Consider the following 20,507-nt stretch of genomic DNA (forward strand, 5'->3'; position numbering starts at 1 on the left):
TACAATGAAAACAGTTTTTTGTTTAGTTTTTCAGTGGAAAAATCTGTATTATATAAATCATCGCAAGCTGATTCATAAATGAACAAAACAACGTTTCAACTCACCTTGTCCTTTACAATGAAACCAAACAAACCTCCAGGCAATATTTTTAAGAGCTAAAACTTAGGGAAAACACGTCTATTTTATTTATTTTTTTATAGTTGGAAGCATTGCCTGGACTGTATTTCTGCCAAATTTTAACTCCTCAGCCCCTCTAGAACATCATTATAATTGATAGTCTCACACACCGTGTCCAGATTTTACATCCATATATGTTTTCAGATATGCATACATATGACTATCTACAATCTCCATGCAAATTGTGTTCAATGTGCCGTTTTTTACAGTTTGCGAGGATATCACAACAACAAAATTGAGAAAAATTGCAAATATCCATATGCAAAGCTTAAAAGTGCAAAGTAACATGATAACTCCATTTCAGTCTCAGGCAGTCATCTTAAAGCAGCTGCTAAACAACCTCCACTGCACTTGTAGCCGACACGCAGTTCGCAATCTACCTGCCTCATTGCTGGGGTGCGTAATAATGTCTACGAAGATACATTGGAAATGTCAATGAGCTGCAGAAAAACAGCATGGCAACCACGCTGCCTGCTTTCACCAGGAAGGAGACTTTGTTTAACGTAGGACAATTCCCAATCAAACTGAGAAAACCGGTCACCCTGAAAATTGCTAATTTACTGACAGAAGCAATTAGATACCATTCAGCGTGTTAACTCTGCTGTTCCAAAATAATACGAACAAGTGAGTGTGGTGATTAGGTAAGTGGGTGTGTGTGTGTTGGCAGCATGACTTTCTGTGTCACGTAGTCCGAGTTATTTATTTTCCAGCTCCCCCGTAAAGTCACACTGAATAAATAAGCCTTTACACTATACACATTAAGCAACTGGTTTGCTGGAGTAGTATCCAATTTTAGACTTCATTTAGAACATGCCTTCAGTCTGCTTGGAAGGTACCGGATGAGGTTGTATTTTTTCATTTCATATCATTGCAATATTTTTTTTATCCTCCAGACTCGTGGGGTTAACCACAAGGACACAGGGCCTTGGGAGCAGGAGCGATGTTGGTAATGATGACTTTACAAGAACGATGAATGTATTGATGTGAGGGGCAGGGGGGGTGATGGAAGTGGAGAGATATACTCTGAGACAGAGATGGAACTGTGAAAATTAACAAATTCTAATTGTAAACAAAAGATTCACATATACATTTTCCACAAACGTTCTTTTCCTGGGGTGTTTTTGTTGTCAGGGTCTGTCTCATTGTTTTGTGTATAATAATTTTGAGTTCACGATCACTCTGTGGGTACACGTGCACACACACACATGGCGAGATGCCCCCAATTTCATCCTTCAAGTATGGAGTACACGGACAGCAATTCGAACGAAACGCACACACGTAAAATCGTGTTTCCACCCTCATTCAGCTGGAGTACGTATAATGAAATGGGCACACGTGTTACATGAAGCGTGAAGGCTTTGCTGGCACATTTGGCGTTTGTGATTTATTGGCAGACGTGTCGTGTGCTGGCGGGTTTACCAAACCCGGTTCCGTAGTGGAACCACACTGACCGGCATGGTGAAGTATGGTCAAAACAACCCACCCCCCCCCCCATGAATGGTACGGTCTCGTTAGGCATTCATCCAAGAAGGGTATTGATAAAACAACTGCGTGAACGCTGTTCTGCTTAATTGGAGATCCTTCTTGACAATAGATCTTGTATCTTGTACTGGATGCCTTTATATGTGACTATAAAATAGCAAGTTTAAAGGAGGATATCAAGGAAAACAAATTAATGTACGGGTATCTCTCGATTAATTCGACCTTTGTTTTGACGAAAATTTGCATCAACGCGTTCTACAAATTATGGGCACTTTCAATGAACGAAATCGAATTTCCGCATAAACGAAACCTCACACGGCACGCACCACGAGATCATCGAACACGAAGTACCTAGAAGGCCACGTCATCCATCTACGACAGCATCACGGTGTCCCTACAGTGCAACAGTTCTAATGCCTCCACACCGTCTTGCCAGTCAGTCCAACGTGCAGATATTTTGGTGACTTCCCTGAAAAGGTCAGTATTTTGGGCGTTTTTTTTTTATTAATCATTATTAATTATATTTTTCATGTATGTTCATTATTATTGTTTTGTGAAAAGTGATGTAGGTGTAGATTTTTAGGTTAGGAGTAACAGTTGGAGTGACCGTCCAAAACACATCCCGATTGTTGGGAATGACATTAATGGAAGAAGCCATTCCAATTTACGAAATGTCATTTCACGCCGTGTTTTTCTTTTCTTTCAAGAACGCATCCCTTTCTTAAATCGAGGGATGCCTGCGCCTCGAAAACATGCCGTGTATTCTCAGCAGTCATTTTGACCATCTCATTGTGTCTGCATGAGCATCTAGATGTCAAGTGCAATATTGATTGTGCTTTTAGTCCATGCTGTGCTCGACACTTAAAAGCCCTGGCCAATCTTATAACAAACACCCACCATCCACTCAGCCCCCAGCTGTGTGTGTGTGTGTTTGTAGATTTGGAAAGCATAGTGGCAACGTATAAATATATACATCACGGCCAACGTTGAGAGGTATAAAGGTTAATAAATAAATGCATGCAATCTCATAAAGTAGACTCGAATAAGCACTGTCATAGAAAAACACGTACTGCGTACATTCTTTTATGTTATGTAGAAATAAAAGCATTGCCAGATGTGTTGTTATATATTGGTATAATAATAGCTGGCCCAAATTTTACCAAGGAAATAATCCAAAAGTTAGCTGTCTCGGGCCTTCTCTGCATCACCCCCTCCCTACCGCATTCAGGTGCTGCATTATCTCCCCTCAAGGCTTTGAAAGACCAGGGGCTCAAACGAAAAAAAAATCGGTAATCCACCGTGTCTTGGAAGACTTGCGAGCTAACGTTGCAGCAATTACCGAACACTGTTACCCTCGTTGTGTTTACATGGCAACTTCAACTATTGCAGGGTTCCAGTAAAAGCCAGGATTAATGGGGGGATTTTGTTTCTTTTCTTCAATCCATTGGGGCATGCAATAATTAGAGAAAGTCATCAGGGGGTCCCATGATTTTTTAAAGTTCGAGGGAAAGTTTCCACGGGGGCCTCTGAGGAACCACTGGGGGCCCCAAGGCTGTTGAAGGGGTTCCATACAGAGAAGAAAGTCAGGGCCAAGGCCTCCAGCGGTGTCTATTGATAATGGTGGGAGAAGTGCCAGTTGCCGGTGGCGTTACTCATGGTGTTTTGAAGTGTTTGCAGTATTGGTTGTGGCAGCGGTCGTGGTGGGAATAGAGGTGGTGATGGTGGTTGGTGGTTGTGTTTTGAGTCGAATGCTTCTTCTTAGTTGAACACGTAGTCGGCCTTCACGAATAATATTATCCACAAGAGGTTTTTGGGTTAGATCGCGTAAATATGAATGTGTCGTTAAACCTGCCACCATCCGACACAGCCAAATAGTAAGGTTTGTCACTTAAACAAAACATGTCAATTAGTTACTAGTTCAGCACACCAGTGTGTTGGCGGGTAAACGCACAACATTTACAATTCGAGTACCGTGACGTTTCACCGTCAATTACAACCGGCATCATCAGGCGACAGCCAGAGTTGTGGAGAAATCCTCCTGCTGTTTCGGTCTTAAATAGAGGGGGTTAATGTGATGTCGTCACTCGTGAGCCAATCACGTGTGAAGACCAGAGGGGCAGTGGGGGGTTAATGTATTCATATAAATGACAATGGATATCTATTGTTTCAAACTAATTAGTATTTCCCAGATTCGAATTCGTAGTACGTATGTGGTCGATGATAGCGAAACCTTTCCTAAGCCCCGCTTGTACATTTTTTTTGTAAATATATAAATATGCGATGAGGCAAACGGTCCAGGGTTCCGTCAATTCCTCATTATGGAAAAGGAGAATGGCCTGAGGCAGCATTCCATGATATGAGTAAACTTTTAGTGAACAAGTCCTCTATATTTGTTCCAACCGTTGGTGCCGCAGTTTATACCATTTGGTTGAGATGTTTGCCCACCCACCCTTATTTTGAAACTGCAAGTGGAAACATTGTATTTCATCAAGTGTAAAATCTGGAACCATATAGCGCGATTGGCTATGCACGTTGGAAAAGAAGTTCAATATACATACACACAAAAGTGTAACAGCCAAAATAAGATTACAAAACAAGTTTTTTTTCCAAAATACATATTAAAACAGGAGTCGGGTAAGTTATTCATAGCAACATTGGATTTTTTATTATTATTTTCTGGAAATTGTATTTGAGAAACAAAGTCAGATGTATATGAACAGAAAACATTAACCATCTCAGATTTGATTATAACAAGCAACGCAAAACAACTCATTCGCAGGTGCTAAGTGGATTGTTGCTTTGTGGGACCATGAGAGAGGTCTTGGGAGGAGCCTTCATCCAGCAGTTGATTTATTATGACCGCTGATAATGATGATGATGATAACGTACTTGTGATTCGAATGTTTCACATGTCACAACGAGTGGTCAAGTGCTTGATACATTTGACATAAATCGTATACTAAATATGGAGATCATTTGTGGATGAAGGAAACTGGGATATGGATATCGATACATATATACATATACAATAACACCAACTGAGAACATAAGTCTATTCCTGGGGGAGACATTTAAAACAGGCAGTAAGCTTTGTTTTTTTGCCCACCCTATTCTATACATTCTGATCATCCTCCCCCCAAATGGTTAACCTTTCATCTTTGCAGATTTCAACTTTATAAATGTTTTAATGCAGGGCAAAAAAAACTTAGATGTGCAAACACCCGAAATGTACTCATCGAGACATTAAATGAGGTCTGGATAATGTCCTATTCTGCAAAAAAGTGAAGCGTTTTGATTGTGTTACAATGCCTTCAAGCATGAATTAAATTACAACCCTCTATCTACACTCAATAATGAATTATAGTGCAATAGACTCTACCAAAAAAGGCATTTTTGTGTGATTAACGTGATGTGTTTTTTTTCGAATATAAGAATGCCAGTGTTTCTGTTGCCTGATCCACACACAGCTTATAATTTGATTGAGAGTCTTAATGTGTGGTCAACTGAATGGGTGTTTGCAGATACACCGCATCAACGATGAATCACCCAATTCTCAGAGGGTGAAACAGGTTATGTTCCTTCCGGAATTGAGTGGGGAATATACAATGAAAATTAGTGCCACTGCGCGATAGTTATTTTTCACTCCTTTATTATTATTAATATTGTATGGTTCAGCGATCCTTACTGTAATTGTTTTGCTCGCAACAACAAAAAAATCGTAAATATCTGTCAAGGGGCACCCAACTGGAAACACACTTTAGAATGTATACTTAGGGCAGTTAGTGAAAGAAAATCAAGATAAATAAGTACAAATACGGGGCAGTTGGGAGTCCTTTTGAATAGTCCTTTGGTAAATTGAACCTGATAATGACGAAGCAGCACGAAACTAGAGCTTAAAAACACAGCTTGGAGAGATGCCCTGCTTGGGATTACACTGAGAGACGAAAAGATGAGCACACTGATTAGAGAACACACGCAGATTAAAGACACAATTTGCCTGTTGAGAAAACGAAGTGAGCTTGGCTTGATACGAGATGTTAACTACCTTTCATGGTGTCAAGGAGGTTATGGGTTTGATCCCGTTCGTGGCGATGCCTCTATATTTGTAACTAGCTTGTTTGCCCGTCCAAGAACGGGTGTATATGGCAGTAAATGTGAAATATTCAATAGAAAAATTGTTCAGCTCATGATTATTAACGAGGGGGGAGGTGCCCCATGTGGAGTGACGTCACCCGCTTATGGTTATTGTGGAGGGGTGCGGCATGTGTAGTGACGTCACCCGCTCATGATTATTAACGAGGGGGGGGGGGGTGCCCCATGTGGAGTGACGTCACCCGCTAATGGTTATTGTGGAGCGGTGCGGCATGTGTAGTGACGTCACCCGCTCATGATTATTAACGAGGGGGGGGGTTGCCCCATGTGGAGTGACGTCACCCGCTCATGATTATTAACGAGGGGGGAGGTGCCCCATGTGGAGTGACGTCACCCGCTAATGGTCATTGTGGAGGGGTGCGGCATGTGTAGTGACGTCACCCGCTCATGATTATTAACGAGGGGGGGGGGTTGCCCCATGTGGAGTGACGTCACCCGCTAATGGTCATTGTGGAGGGGTGCGGCATGTGTAGTGACGTCACCCGCTCATGATCATTAATGAGGGGAGGGGTGCGGCATGTGGAGTGCGCAACTTTCTTGTGCGTTCGTGTAAATTTCCACGCGGGCATGAATATTAATGAAGGGGGGGGGGGGGCTCTTTTGTAGTGACGTCACGCACGGATGTAACACTGTGCTGCGTAGATTTATTTTTTACCGTCACTTTCTGTAGAGAAACGTCATATTTGAAGCGACTTTGCGTAATTAATTATTTAATTCAGCTCGACCTTCCTCTGCGTTAGTGTAAAATTCCACCCACTCATGAATATTAATGAGGGGGGTGGGCCTCATGTGGAGTGACGTCACGCGGTAGGGTGGGCCTCATGAGGAGTGACGTCACGCGCGGGATACACACACACACACACATTCTTGGCTCATTATATTAGTAATATGCATTTCTCCCCGTGGTTGTGTGGATAATTTTGTATCCGAGTCCTCCGGTTTTCTCCTCCACATTTAAAAAACATGCGTTTAGAGCAGTGGTTCTTAACCTGGGGTGAACGCTGCACTCCTTGGGGGTGCGAGACATGGCCAGATTTTTTGAGAAGGTAAATAACACTGGTCAACACATAAGGTATTCCAACGGTTTTAATGTAAATTTGGGGTGCTGATTCCAAATCTGGCATCAGTTTTTGTCTATCACATCAGGTTTTTGAGATATCAAATATTGCATTTTCAATAAAAACTGCAGAAGAAAAATATTAAATTAATGTGGATATCTACATAAAATGATATTATAAACACACTATCCTAAAAATACAGCACCATATTGTAACACTAAAGCAGTTACTGACTCGCAACAACTTGCAATCATAAGTGACAGAGTTAATTTCGGGCAAAATCAATGAAAATGGGGTATGCCGATAGCATAAAAATGAGATGTGATAGAGCAAATCTGAGATCAGATTTGGCATCAGCAACCTGAAATTAGTCTAAAACAGCTGCAAAAGTCCAGGCCAGAAAAAATGTGTTTTTTTAGTTGACCAGTGTAATAAAAAAAAATACAAATTAAGCACTGGTACATAAGTACAACTACTTAGCTTAATTAAACTCTATGTATTTATCAACATTATACATTTTTTTACGATTGAGAACCAAAGGTGTGCAAGCTGCAGTCAAGGTTAAGAACCACTGGTCTAGAGTATTGGCTACGATACATTTCCACATAAGTCACTTTATTGAGCTATCATTTGTGGCCAGGTCGCTTCTGAAAAAGGGATATATAGCTCAGTGGGCCATACCTGGTAAAAGAAAGATAGAAAATGTTGATGCATTGTGGGAGCACACATGTCCGTTACTTGTGGAAGCCTTCATCCAGCAGTGGATTGACCATGGCTGATGATGGGATGTACAATCTAAAGCTGTCACCACTGCCACTTAATAGCCCACTTGCCCAGTTGGTGAAAGGGATGAGGGGACCAATAAATGGTTTCCCATGGCAGCCAGCGAACGATATATGGGCCACGTGATGCTTGATCTTCCGGGCCGCGTGAATCACTTTTGTGAAGGCACATACGGGCTTTCAGCTGGGCCACCCTGAGGAACGGACACAGATGTCACAGGCAATATATCATAGCTTGAGCAAGTGTAATCTAACCAAAGCATCCGTGAAACCTAGTTACAATTAAATATATACGATTGCTTCCCCCCTCCCTCCCCTGCAGCGAAGAAAGGGGGGTGGAGGGAAGAGAGTGATGACATAACCGAGTGGTGTCGCGTTTGCCACCTGTTGTGGTGGCAAGATGGTAATTCCCTCACCTGGTATACAGGAGGTCGTGGGTTCGATCCAGACCCTGACACCTGCTCTATATTGGGAGTTCGGTTGCTCTCACATGGATTTATCTCCGGGTCCTCCAGTTTTTCTCTCCACATTTCGAAGCATGCTCTTCGAGTATTTGGCTGATATAAAATTCCACGTAATAATTTTTTGCCAGGTTGTTTCTGAAAAAAGAGCTATAAAATTTCAGCGAGCCTTACCAGGTGAAATAAAAATAGTTTCATTTTAGTTGAATAACCTTGTACAATGAGAATAGCGCAAATATTGAATGTACGAATGGTCCGATTTTAAGGGGCGTACAGAGGGAGGGACTTACAGCATGTTATGTCAGAATCCAAATAAATTCTGGATCATTCCAGGATTGGACCCAAGCATGGCTTGTGCCTAGTTTCTAATCGTTGTCAGAATGCAGTGTACGGATGCTGAGAGACAGGGTCCATCACAACTGCTATCCTAGGGCCTGACTCCTTTGAGGGTCTGGGTCTACGAAGGTGAAAATGCAATGCCCAATTTCAAGCAAGGGAGATAGGGCTCTAAGGAATCACATCTGCATTGTGTCAAAGGTGCAAGGCAGGCTACGTGTTGGCCTACAGCTGTGTCTTGAATGACATGTCAGTGTGGGGGTCTGATTTAAGATTCTGTGGCCAATAAAGATCTCATGAGACACATCAGTGAATACCATCAATGCTAACTAAATATAACGGTTAAACTGCCCTACTTGAACAATTGCAAACTATTCCTCAATTCCTTGTAGATTGGAATCAACCTATGAACCTATGAACCCGATGACCTGAATTCAATATCCGGCCACGGCGAACATCAGTGGCGGTATCTGATTTGACCCTGGTCCCTGCCTTTCACCAATCAGAATGGTGAAGTATGGTCACATGATCCCTACGACCAACACGGCATGGGGAGACCATCATCCAACAGTGGATTGTATCAGTCATTTGAATCAAACGGATGAAGATAGCTGATTATAAAAAAAAAAATTGGAAGCGCTATGCTGCAATGATAAAGGTATATCTTTTTTGCGAGATAGACTGCTGTGTGTTTACCGTTGTGTTGTTATAACGGTAAAGGCAGGTCACTTTGAAAACAGATTATTGCATAGAAAAAGAGTGTGGGACCAAGAGGTCAGTGCAATGCAATGCTTTAATCAGCTCCTGTTGCACGCGCCTGCTGGCCTCCAATTTATTGAATGCTCGTACACACAGATAAACTTATGCACAATCACAGTTCACAATGCCTAACAGAAAAGTGTTTTCTCTCCTTATCTTATCAGCACCAACGGCTTAAAAATACCACTTCCAACTGCGCAAGAAGAAACTTTTTTGAACACGTGTTTTTTTGCAATCAAATGCGTCGGCTGTGTACAACCGCTAAAAACAATGCGATCACTACCTTGCAACGATTGCAGGATCTGGCCAAAGGGTGAAAGCATTAGTGCAGTGTAGTGGTGGCCTTTGAACCTTGACCTTTTGACCCCCGAGATATAAGAAGCGCGTGTGGTATGTCGCGGTGCACGCGTTGGCAATTTCATGTTTTTTGGACCGAGTGGATTTTGTACGATAACAAGGGCAAAGAGTTGTAACGAATGAGTCATTGCGATATAATTAGAATCCTCGTGAAGTTACGGATGGCTGTGTCTATGACACTGGATAGACCTTTGCAAGCAACATACAGCAACGTGAAAAACTAATTATAACTATACAATGTTGCATGGGATTGCTTGTTAGTACATTTTGCTTTATTGCATATTAAACTTACGTCATAATTTTTTTAAAATTACATTGATAAAATCTGGACATTTCTGCGTTTAAATGCACCTTCATGCATGCGCTGAAATGCCCACTCTTTTCCGTTGCCCTCTGACCATCATTAATACCTCGAGCAAATGAAAGACGTGCACTCACCAAGGCTTTTCTTCAAATGTTTTTTTTTCTTTCCTGGCATGGCTTTTCCTCCCGATGTAATTAAAATATTTTCACGGCGGATTTGCAAGCACCATTAGCAATCAACAAGAATCATTATAACTGCTCGCCATGGGACTGCGCTCTCATTTTCACTTCTAACTATGCCTGCAGAAATGCGTTTTTGTCCAAGTTTTTGTTCCACATCACTTGGACATTAATACCATACATGAAAAATATACTTTGAAGATAAATAGAGACAAATTACCGCACAGATCGCCTGAATGAAATGTGTTAAATGCGTGAACGTGGGTTGTTAGTTGATTGAAATAGCTGCCAATTAAAGTTGGTATGCAAAAACCTTGAAACCACACTTACAAATTTGAGAAATTGTCAACTAAAAAAAAAGAACGCTAAAGCCACTGGATGTTGTAAAATAAATTACGGAAAAAACGTGCAAACCTCATTTTATATTCCTTTCTACGAAGCCAGATTGGGATCCGTATATAGCTTTTGTGTTCCACCGTTTGAAAAATCACATTGATGTTTTCGGTTCTTATTATTTATTTATTTAACATTAGGAACACATGGAATTAATGCTCCCATGTATCAATGTCACACCAGGCACTGTTAGTAATACATCAGCACTGGGGAGACAGCCCATACAGTGGTAGTCCACATTTTATGTAACTTTTCATAACGACTTCAACTTTTCCAGGATCACAGTTTTTTGTTGTCAAATACTTTTTTCTTTAAAGCAATTGCACCCACGATGTGTTTTAAAAATTATGATTGTGAGCTGCCGGATGAGATGCTATTCATTCGTAAACCATTGATCTGTACACTAGTGAAAAGGGGTGAGGGGTAGATTGGGTAGATTATGCTGAGATTATGAGTGTGTCACACCCACCCCCAGGGACACAGATGGAGCCTTCACACATGGAACGATGCATCAATTCATCAGTTAGGTTCGTTTCTTGAGGTAACCAGGTGGATCAAGGCTCAGCACGTTTGAGGCACAGCGGTCAAGATGCTGGATTCGAGTCTGGTCAGCAACACATTCTCACATGCAGTGAATTGATTGGTCTCAGCCCGGTGAATCAATAACTCATAAATGTAGGTTTTCACTTAATTTGGCTAAATTCAAGCTCTGACATTTTTATATTTAAATGTCACCATCATATCATGGACATCTCTACAGCAGAGTAAAAATGAACTAGGCTATTTAAAGGGATCTCAAAATTTGTTCGATGATATCACCTTCCACAGGCTATTTTATAACATGGGGTGGTGATGCACTGCTATGTAAGAGTTCCACACCGATATCTCATCTCTTGACTTGACATTATCAGTACAATTCTAATAATATTCCGAATCAAATAAATATAAAAATTTAAAAGAAAATGTAATACTATTATCATGATACATTGCATTGCATGTTGGGCACTAGAATCGACTATTTTTTGCTTCTAAATATTGTTGGTAATTGGTTTACATAAACACTGCAGCCAAGAGGCCCGACATGAACCACTATATAAAAAGTACTCTTGAACTGAATCATGACCCCAATTCAATAAATTGTGAGGAGTGTGAAATTTGTGTACTTTCCTAGGCTTTGCGAAGCAGTGCAAACGGTGGGTTGTTAAACTAAAGTGTGTCATTTCGATTCTATTCTCTCCGAATTATTTTTCCTCTGACACGTTAACTGTGATATGAAGAACGGAATGAATGGCATATTAAGACCATCCTAACCATGTGTATCGATGCACAGTGAGATTTTTTTTTGCAAGAAAAGGAAAGTACTGTGATATAAAATGGTAAGTGTTGCATTTATGTAACAAATACAAAAAATTCGAAATCCAAATAAATTACATAGCTACTTCAAGCTGGGTTAGATACTGTTTAGAAAACTGTTGACAGTTTTAAGTACAATAATTGTCCTCTGAAATACAAAAGCAACATGGGGATTGGTAAGTATTGTGGTTCACTTTATTACCAAGTAGTGAATTAATCTTAAAAAAAAACCTATGACATTGAATCATACTGGTAAGGTTATGCTGATGGCTATTGCTTTACCTCAGAGTGAACTCTGGAAATATTTGATTCAGGCCTTGGGGTGATTAGTAGAACTATTATATATATTTGGGGTGCCACGGTGGCGAGATGTTAACTGCCTCGCCTCATATACAGGAGGTCGTGGGTTCGATCACGACCCTGACGCCTGTATATTTGGAGTTTGTGTGTTTTCCTCATGGTCGCGTGGATTTTTCTTCGGGTCCTCCGGTTTCTCCCCCCCCCCCCCCCCACATTTAGTAACATGCGTTTTGAGTATTTGGCTGCTATAAATGTCCACATGATAAGCCACTTCGTTGAGCTATCATTTGTGGCCAGGTCACTTCTAAAATATAGCTCAGTGGGCCTTTCCTGGTACAATAAAACTAGATTTTTTTTTTTAAATCGTGTTTTTTCCCCCGAGTATCTTGTACGTAGCCTTGATATTATTTATTACGGACTGGCCAAGTTACACGGTGGTTTTGAGTTGCAGATATAACAAAACTAATTAGGTTTGATGCTCGGTTTGCTGGGTATGAAAAGGTTTACACGATTAACATTAATACCTTAGTCCAATGAAATCTCTGCAGTCGCCAAACCACCCACCCAGCCCAATCCACCCACTAAACCCAGCCCAACCCAGCCCAACCCAACCAACCCAACCCAACCCACCCAACCAACCCAACCCACCCAACCCACCCAACCAACCCAACCCACCCAACCAACCCAACCCACCCAGCCCACCCAACCCACCCAGCCCACCCAACCCACCCAGCCCACCCAGCCCACCCACCCAACCAACCCAACCCACCCACCCCAACCCAACCCACCCACCCCAACCCAATCCACCACCCACCCCAACCCATCCCACCCACCCAACCCACCCACCCTCACACACCTGAAAACGCGGACAGAAAAATTGTAGCGCTAATCAACAGTTTAATTTTAAACAGGGAAATTTAAGTTAAATGAAAGATGATATTAAACGTGCTACACGGGTCATAACTTGTATCTAATAATTTACGTATATGCAATGTGAAGCCACAATTTGCGAAACCGGTAATTGATTTGCAGACATGAATTGATCCACTGATGTAATAAAAAACCTTAAAGAAAAGGATGATTCCATTTGTTATGGTTGCAATAAAAGCATCAATCCTTTACTGCCAGTGCAATTGGTTCAATCTAAGAAAAATAACCTCTCAAACCTCTGCCTCTCTCCTGTCCCTCTTGATTATAGATCTTTTCCTAAGCCAGCATGGGTCTTTAAGTGTACATCCTGTCTGCACCTGGAAAACGCTACCCGTGCACCTCTCTCCCTGTGTCCTCGGTCATAACAATGTTCATGACAACACTAAGTATCATGCTGTCAACACCAATGTCCAATGTGTTGGGGTGCCGCGAAATGGAATTGTCCAATCTTTCCCGCTATCTCATATTTAAAAATAATAAAGCAAACAAACAAACAGAATGGTGCTATCAACCATGCAGATATGGAAAATATATTTACATTTCGAGTGGTATGCTTTTTAGTTAATTATACGAGGTTGTGGTATTACTCATTTTGTCATATTTGAAATGTTAACTTATTTAGAATCATTGGGATTGATATATCATGAGATATAGATAACAGCGACTGTGGCACATATTCCCAGGCTGTGCAAACATGACATATATTTATGTAGAGTCCGTGATTTTTTCTTTGTTTATCCTTCCAATGACCTATTTTTTGTTGTTTATAAAGCACCTGATTGTGGGTTTGTAGATGCTCATTAGTTCACGTTGTCAGTTGGAGAACAGATAGAATTACAGGACTGCGATTTGCAGATGTAGCAGTTTACTATGTGCTGACATATCAGAGTCATTGCACACAGCGTTATAGTGACAAGAGCTGAGAAGGGAGTGGGACACACAATAATTGAATCCCACTGGCCAAAGCTGGCCCTATACAGGTTAATTCAGTTCAAAGTATACTCTGGTGGATAAAAAAAAAGAAAACGAATTGCAAAAAATATTAATCTGGAGTTAAAATATTTTAGTGCACATCTTTGTATACTCATAATTTGTATTGCAATTCACATACACCTTTTGCAGTAGCTAAAACTGAGTCCAACATATTATGGTTGGTCAATTAAGTTTTGTTGCCTTTCCCCCCTGGGTGTTTGAAGTGTGACAGTCCAGTTCGCTCAAGGTTTCCAGGAAAGATATTATAGTTTTGAATGCTTCTCTGGGTCACAATTTGCTGTTTTACGTTGCAGAGGTTAACAATTTGTTTTATGACAATGGACACCCACATTTTTCTACGAAAGATAATGTTTCAGGGAATATTTAATTCCTTTGGTAGTTTCTCCATTTGTTGAGCTGACAGTCAAACATACTAAGCCATAATAAATTCTACTTTCAAGTTGGGAATCGATTAGCTAAAACCCTCGTGTACAAAAAGTAAGAGACATTTCCAAAAGGGGACACATTGGTCATGTTTTTCATTCACTATGAAATTCAGGGGGCATTCATCTATCTTATAACCCTATTTTTCAGGTGGATAACAAAACAAGATTTTATTCCCAGCTTAAAATATGAAAAACGATACATCTACAAAGGGAATTACCATGCAAATGATTAAATGTAGAAGCAGTAGATCATCTGTGATATGACGTGGCAATGTTATAATGCAGAATGTGTGGTGATTTGCATGATGCGATGTATGCAGACCTTAAGTTGATTGCTAGATTGTTTTTTTTTCAAAACGGATATCAAAGCCTATGCATCACACGTTTAAAACAAAATATTGAGCTGGTTATTTAAATGTTCGTATCATGATATTGAAGCCAGCAGATCTGGAATCTACGCTTGAAGGCAAATGAAACATTCATGGTTGTTCACTCAGTCTGGATAGATTCTTCTGTGCAGCAATTTTAGCTGTCTCAATGGCAATCATCGATGTCAAACGGATAAATAAGTCAATAAATCACCACGCAAAGGTCCACACTCACTGTAAACATTACTTTCAATGAGTCGATGATTTTGGTTTAGTACTTTATTTGGGAACACTCGGAGATGAGAGTATCAAGTTCACGTGCAGACCTAAGTGTCGAATTTCTTTTTCATGTGGAGAATGTGATGTTGGAACGCTTTTCTCTGAGTGCACACGTGTGAGTCACCACACAGAGGAAGACTCATACGCTCTGCTCACGTCACTCAAGTATGGGCACTGACACTGTAAATGGTGCAGCAATATTTCTGCTGTTGAAAAACACATTTTTTTTACATTTAATGCTGAGAGTTTGATGTAGAAACAATGACCCTAAAATACTTACGCGATAGTTTACACGTATTCATATGCAATTATCCATATTCAAGCAAACCTACAATGCATTCTCACAGTATCAGATCAAATGCGGCATGCATTTGGATTAATAAGATTCGCTTTCTCCGACTGATACAATTGGTGAACATTTTATGCACTTATAATTATTCGCACAACTTCATATTACCAACAGATGTTAGCATTCAACCATGGTAACTCGCAAAGACTTAAGCGCAAAACACTGTTACTGCAAGAGCAATAGTCTTGGAAAATAAGAATTACTGCCTGGCTCACCACCAATTAACAGACAATCGGGCTTACTTATAGCTTATCGATCTAATAGGAGCTGGTTTCGATAATCTATTCAGGAACATGTAGGACCTGTCAACGCTGCACATTTTGGTAACACAAAATTATAATAGACTCTACCGCGTGGTTTTATTTAACTTTTTATCTTAAAATCACTGCGTTGAATGGTGGTTGATTCTCCGTTGAATCTGTCAGTTTATTAAGTGCCAAGTCATTAGGTGTGAATAAAATATTGAGAGCTAAGCAAGTAATGCATTTATTCATGAGCGCAAAAATCTATATATATATAAAAATAGCATTTTTTTACATTTAATGGTACCATACAAAAAAACAATAGGTTGTTATTTAAAGTTGTCAAATAAATCATATATTTATAATCTTCTGTATATTCAGATGCCAGAACCACTACATTTTCTGTGCGCAAAATAGACGATTAAAGCATGTTTTTTTGTGAAGAGGCAAACATTTCCTTGCTCAGTCATATCTGCACAAGTAAAAATGAAATGAATTGCTTCTTTTAAGCTTGCATGATGTAAATGCCCCCGGTTACCAAAAATGCGTAGTTGAATTATTATTATTATAATCATATAAACGTATCATAATTATTATCGGAATTTCCTATAGCAAATGGTTGGTCATGGAATAAAGGGATAACCTTTCTAAGGTCCATGAAAAAATATTATAATTGTTGCTTAGTCATCTTAATACCTTATGGAAAATATGTTTTCATTGAATCTTCTCACTGTAATAAAAGTAATAATTGTTTTTATTTATAACAATAATAGTTTTGTACCACAGTACAGTATACAACAGCAAAGCGTTCAAGGGAATAATGGGATAAAACTGAGGCAAGAAGAGCGACTTAAGTTCGAGGCTCTTCATTCTGCAAGAAAACTGCATCGAAGACGACGCGTGATATTATTTGACTCTGGATCGGGAGAAATGCTTCCAAGTCGCCGCGCACAGCAATGTCAAAAAAAAATTTCACGACGCTTGTCAACTGCATGGTGGCGGTTAAGATAAATAAATAAAAACACAACAAAAAATGTGACCACCCCCTTCTCTCACACCCCCTCGTCCCCACCAAACAAATGTGACGGGCACACCACACGCACAGCTTGTCCGATAATGCGTCGCTCGGCGCGGAGGGCACACATTGGCGACGCGGACGCACAGCAAAATAAAGGGGGAGGAAAATAACCGAAAACACCGCGTAATAAATGCTACAAATAGCGACCTCGGCTCTACTCATCGTGCAGGATAGCATTTTTAAAAAAAAACCCACGGTATTTCCCTATTGCCAATTATCAATGGTGGGTATGCGACGGCGAGGCTTATAGGGTTAGGGCGTCAAAGCGCCTTGTTAGCGGTGGAGCAGCAGCCAGCCCGTGTCGCTGAGAGACAAGGGGAGGAGAGGGCAGCCCACGCTCAAGACAACAATCGCTCTCTCCCTCTCCCCTCCCTCTCTCCCCTTCCTCTCTCTCTCCCTCGACCGCTCTCCTCTCCCTCTCTCTCCCGGGTAGCGCTTCCTCTCCCCTTTAAGCCGCTCGTAATTATGAGCACAGAGCCGATAGATGCTTGCGGAGCTGCAGAGAACGGGGAATTTACCGCACATTTTGCCCAACCGCGATGCGTTCTTCGTCTGAGAGAGTATTTTGCCGGTAAGGTTTTGTTTGTTGTCTGCGTTTTGTGTTGTTTGCTTTCTGGCTTTGTGTAGATTTTTTTGGTTCTCTCGATTGTTTTGCTCCGGCTAGTACTAATTCACTCACGCGCAATTGTTTTCTATTGTTGTATTTATGTACAAGTCGAATGTATTTAATACTGCGTTTCTATGATGAAGTTTTTTTTATTTACATTCACATGCAAAAGCCTGTGTGTTTTTTTGTCGCAATACAATCATTGTTGTCCTCTGGCAGTTTAGTTCTGGACAAGGAGGGGTGGGGGACGCAACCCAACCCAAGCAAATATTGTGGAATGGGAAACAGGAGTTTCAATGCTATGATTTTACAGCCTTGTTGTGTGTGTAATGGACTGCATTTTTAGATATTTTCACCACATCCAACACGCACGTTTTTACAAAGATTTGTCGGTGGCACCGTTGCGCATCAGTGAAACGTGAATCGCGATTAATTTCGAATTACCATCACAAATATGAATATTACAGTACCTTATTTATAACCGAGCACTGCATTATTTATCAGTTTAAAATGCATTAATTACACCGGAACTCACTGCGTGTGCTGCTTTGACACAGAAATCGGCAAATTCAGCAGCATCCAAGGGAGATTCTTCTCCGTTCGCTGTGTCTTTTGGTTTTCCCACTGCCCGGAGAAACTGCGCGTGGCGTTGAACACTCACAAAGCCAAGTTGGTCACTTCGCTATCGCTGTTGATGAATGGCAGCGCGAAGAACAACGGATGACTCAAAGCGACGTTTGTCCCTTTTCGCGTCGCGATGCTCAAAAGTAACGTGGGCGAGACGTCGAGGGTGTGCATCGGAGAGTGAACGAACGGGACGACACAAAAGGGGTGCTCGCTTTAAAGCAGGGGCTGCACAATTGGCACATTTAAACGGCGGCGGTGGGATTATGATGGGCGACTAAAATGAATGCGGCCAGCTACGAGGAAAGCCTTTGTGCTGCTGATGAACCGGTAATAATTAGAACAATTCCCTTATACAGCGAGGTAATTGAATGTGCCTGCCTTAGCGGCCTTTCCTCTTTTTTTTCCTTCCCAAAAGTGGGGGCATCTTATCCACGAGCGCCAAACAGCGACTATTCAGATCCAATTATCCGCACTGCTTAATTAAAAAGTATTTAATTAAGCAAAATAACGAGATAGCATACCATTAGCGTTGCCGTGGTGACCAAAGCGGTTTGCCTAGGGAACGAGCGATGGAAAGAGATGGCACAAATGACGTGGACGGAGGCGCAGAATGCTTGTGATTGTCTTTCACTTTGCCCGTGTTTTAATGTCTCGTCAAGCTATACCCGGTTTCCCTGCAGGGAGCGTATCATTTCGGCACCCGATGCTGTCGGTGTGAATGTACTTTAATCCCATTTCCTTGCTTCGTACAGATTTGCCGACTGTACAACGCGTTACAGATGGCCTCAAGAGTGGCTCGCGCGCCACATGTCAGAGGCTTGAATTAAATATGCCGAGCCGCGGTGGATACCAGCGCGTGATATCGTGATAATAAACGTAATTATGAGAACGGAGCAACGCTATTTTTGTTTGTCGTCGGCGTTACGTAAATACAGAGAACACCGTTGAGCGAAATGAACGGAAAAATATATATATACAGCAGAGATCTCGATTATAATCATCAACGGTCAAGGTGCGTTTGATTGCCTCGCTTGGATGACCGGCCTGCATGCGTGTTCATTCGACGCACGGAGCAATCCCAGCCAGCCTACACGGTAAACACTACCCCGACAGCCGCTGGTCTTTTTTTAGACCCCGCAGAGACGTGTGCGATACTACAACCGAGCTTGTGCCGGCAGCACCATCTGAAAGAAATCGTGCGTGGTGCGCGTATCTGCGCAGAGGCTCACGACCGCGCGTCTGCCATCCGCTTTTTCCTTGCCACCTCCCCCCCCCTCCTTGCCAGAGCCAGCTTGCCAAAACGGCACTTGTCACCGAACGCCGGAGGCACAATTGCCAGCGCAAGCCCGAGCCGCTGTTTGCGAAAGGTTAATTTTCTTTTGGGATGCGAACAAAGATTACTTGATGAGCACAATCCCCACCGCCCCTTGTTGGCGCGTTGCAACGCGAATGTCCAGTGGCGAAAAGCGTGGCACCCGTTCTGTTGCAGACGGAGCAGATTGCATCGTCAAATGCGCAATTAAACCAGTCAAATAACCCGTTTTTACCATGTTTTTCCCTGTCTGAAATACATGCAAATTGCAAACATCTCGTCTTAAAATGAATTACTTGTCACACTGAATAATCCCAAAATGGCTGTACTGAGGGAATGCATTATCAAGCAAAGTGGTCTGTGGTCAAAGGTCAAATCCACTTTCTACTTCAAGTGTACAAGCTGCATACGTGCCGCTACGAAATCAAAGTTCCGATTCATTAACTTTTTCAACAACGCCTAACAATCAGCTTGGTTTTCTGTTCCATGACAAATTGCCCACTCGAGACCCATCCCTTTGCTACCTAACTTTACTTTTAATTGTCAATCTCAGTTGCGGTACCGTACTTGAGCAAGTTTACTCCAAATTCCGACACTCAATGCAACTGGAGCTTAGCATTAAATAGCTGTGGAAACAGACTTATTTTTGTTAAATCCAGAGATTTCTCCCATGACGTGCAATTCCTTTCTACAGGAGACTGTAGCACTCACTCTTTACCCCACTGTGAGTCAATTCGCTGGTTGATTTACTGCTGCATCTTTTTGCTCCGCTATCAGATCGACAGGATGAACAATCTCCCAACGTTTTCAACGTTTGGGAGACCGCGTGAATGCGTTCCCAAGCCTTTTGCGGCCTCTAATCCACAGCAGACAACACGAGGAAAAATTATTTATTGTTGTACTGAATTAGCCTGTAGGCTTAGACGTGGGAGGCATTAATGACCTTAATCCTACTACTACTACTACGTGTAACACCCATCTTGTAACAGAATGGGTGATCAGAGGCCTTGCTTTGTAACATTCTCCTCGCTGTCCAATGCATGTCAGCTTACAGGGAGGACCGTGCGCCATGTGAGTGAATGAATGGGGAAGATTTGGATGCGTAAAAAGTTATCAATGCGGTTGCTTCAAGTAAGGCTGTATGACGGCTTATGGTAATGGGAAAAATTGAGTAATGCAGGGAAGGAGGTTGTCGTTGAGGGGC

General features: G+C 41.6%; 1 protein-coding gene across 4 annotated transcripts in view; it reads left to right on the top strand.

Annotated features, from left to right (window-relative positions):
• Positions 1 to 2,019: 2,019 nt before the first annotated feature.
• The window catches only part of DRD2 (dopamine receptor D2), a 57,799-nt gene continuing 39,311 nt past the window's right edge, over positions 2,020 to 20,507 (top strand). Inside the window, exons 1-2 of one of the 4 annotated variants that reach the window (XM_078608144.1) lie at positions 2,044 to 2,136; positions 10,916 to 11,047. In XM_078608144.1, coding sequence (XP_078464270.1) covers positions 11,030 to 11,047 — 18 coding nt within the window. In that variant the 5' untranslated portion in view covers positions 2,044 to 2,136; positions 10,916 to 11,029. Of the gene's footprint in view, positions 2,137 to 10,915; positions 11,048 to 17,194; positions 17,329 to 20,507 lie in introns of those variants that run through there. The other 3 variants (XM_078608147.1, XM_078608145.1, XM_078608146.1) reach the window with 3 other exon arrangements.

This window comes from Lampetra planeri, chromosome 29 (genome assembly GCF_965212315.1).
Source record: "Lampetra planeri chromosome 29, kcLamPlan1.2.h2, whole genome shotgun sequence".
In the NCBI taxonomy this organism is placed as follows: domain Eukaryota; kingdom Metazoa; phylum Chordata; class Hyperoartia; order Petromyzontiformes; family Petromyzontidae; genus Lampetra; species Lampetra planeri.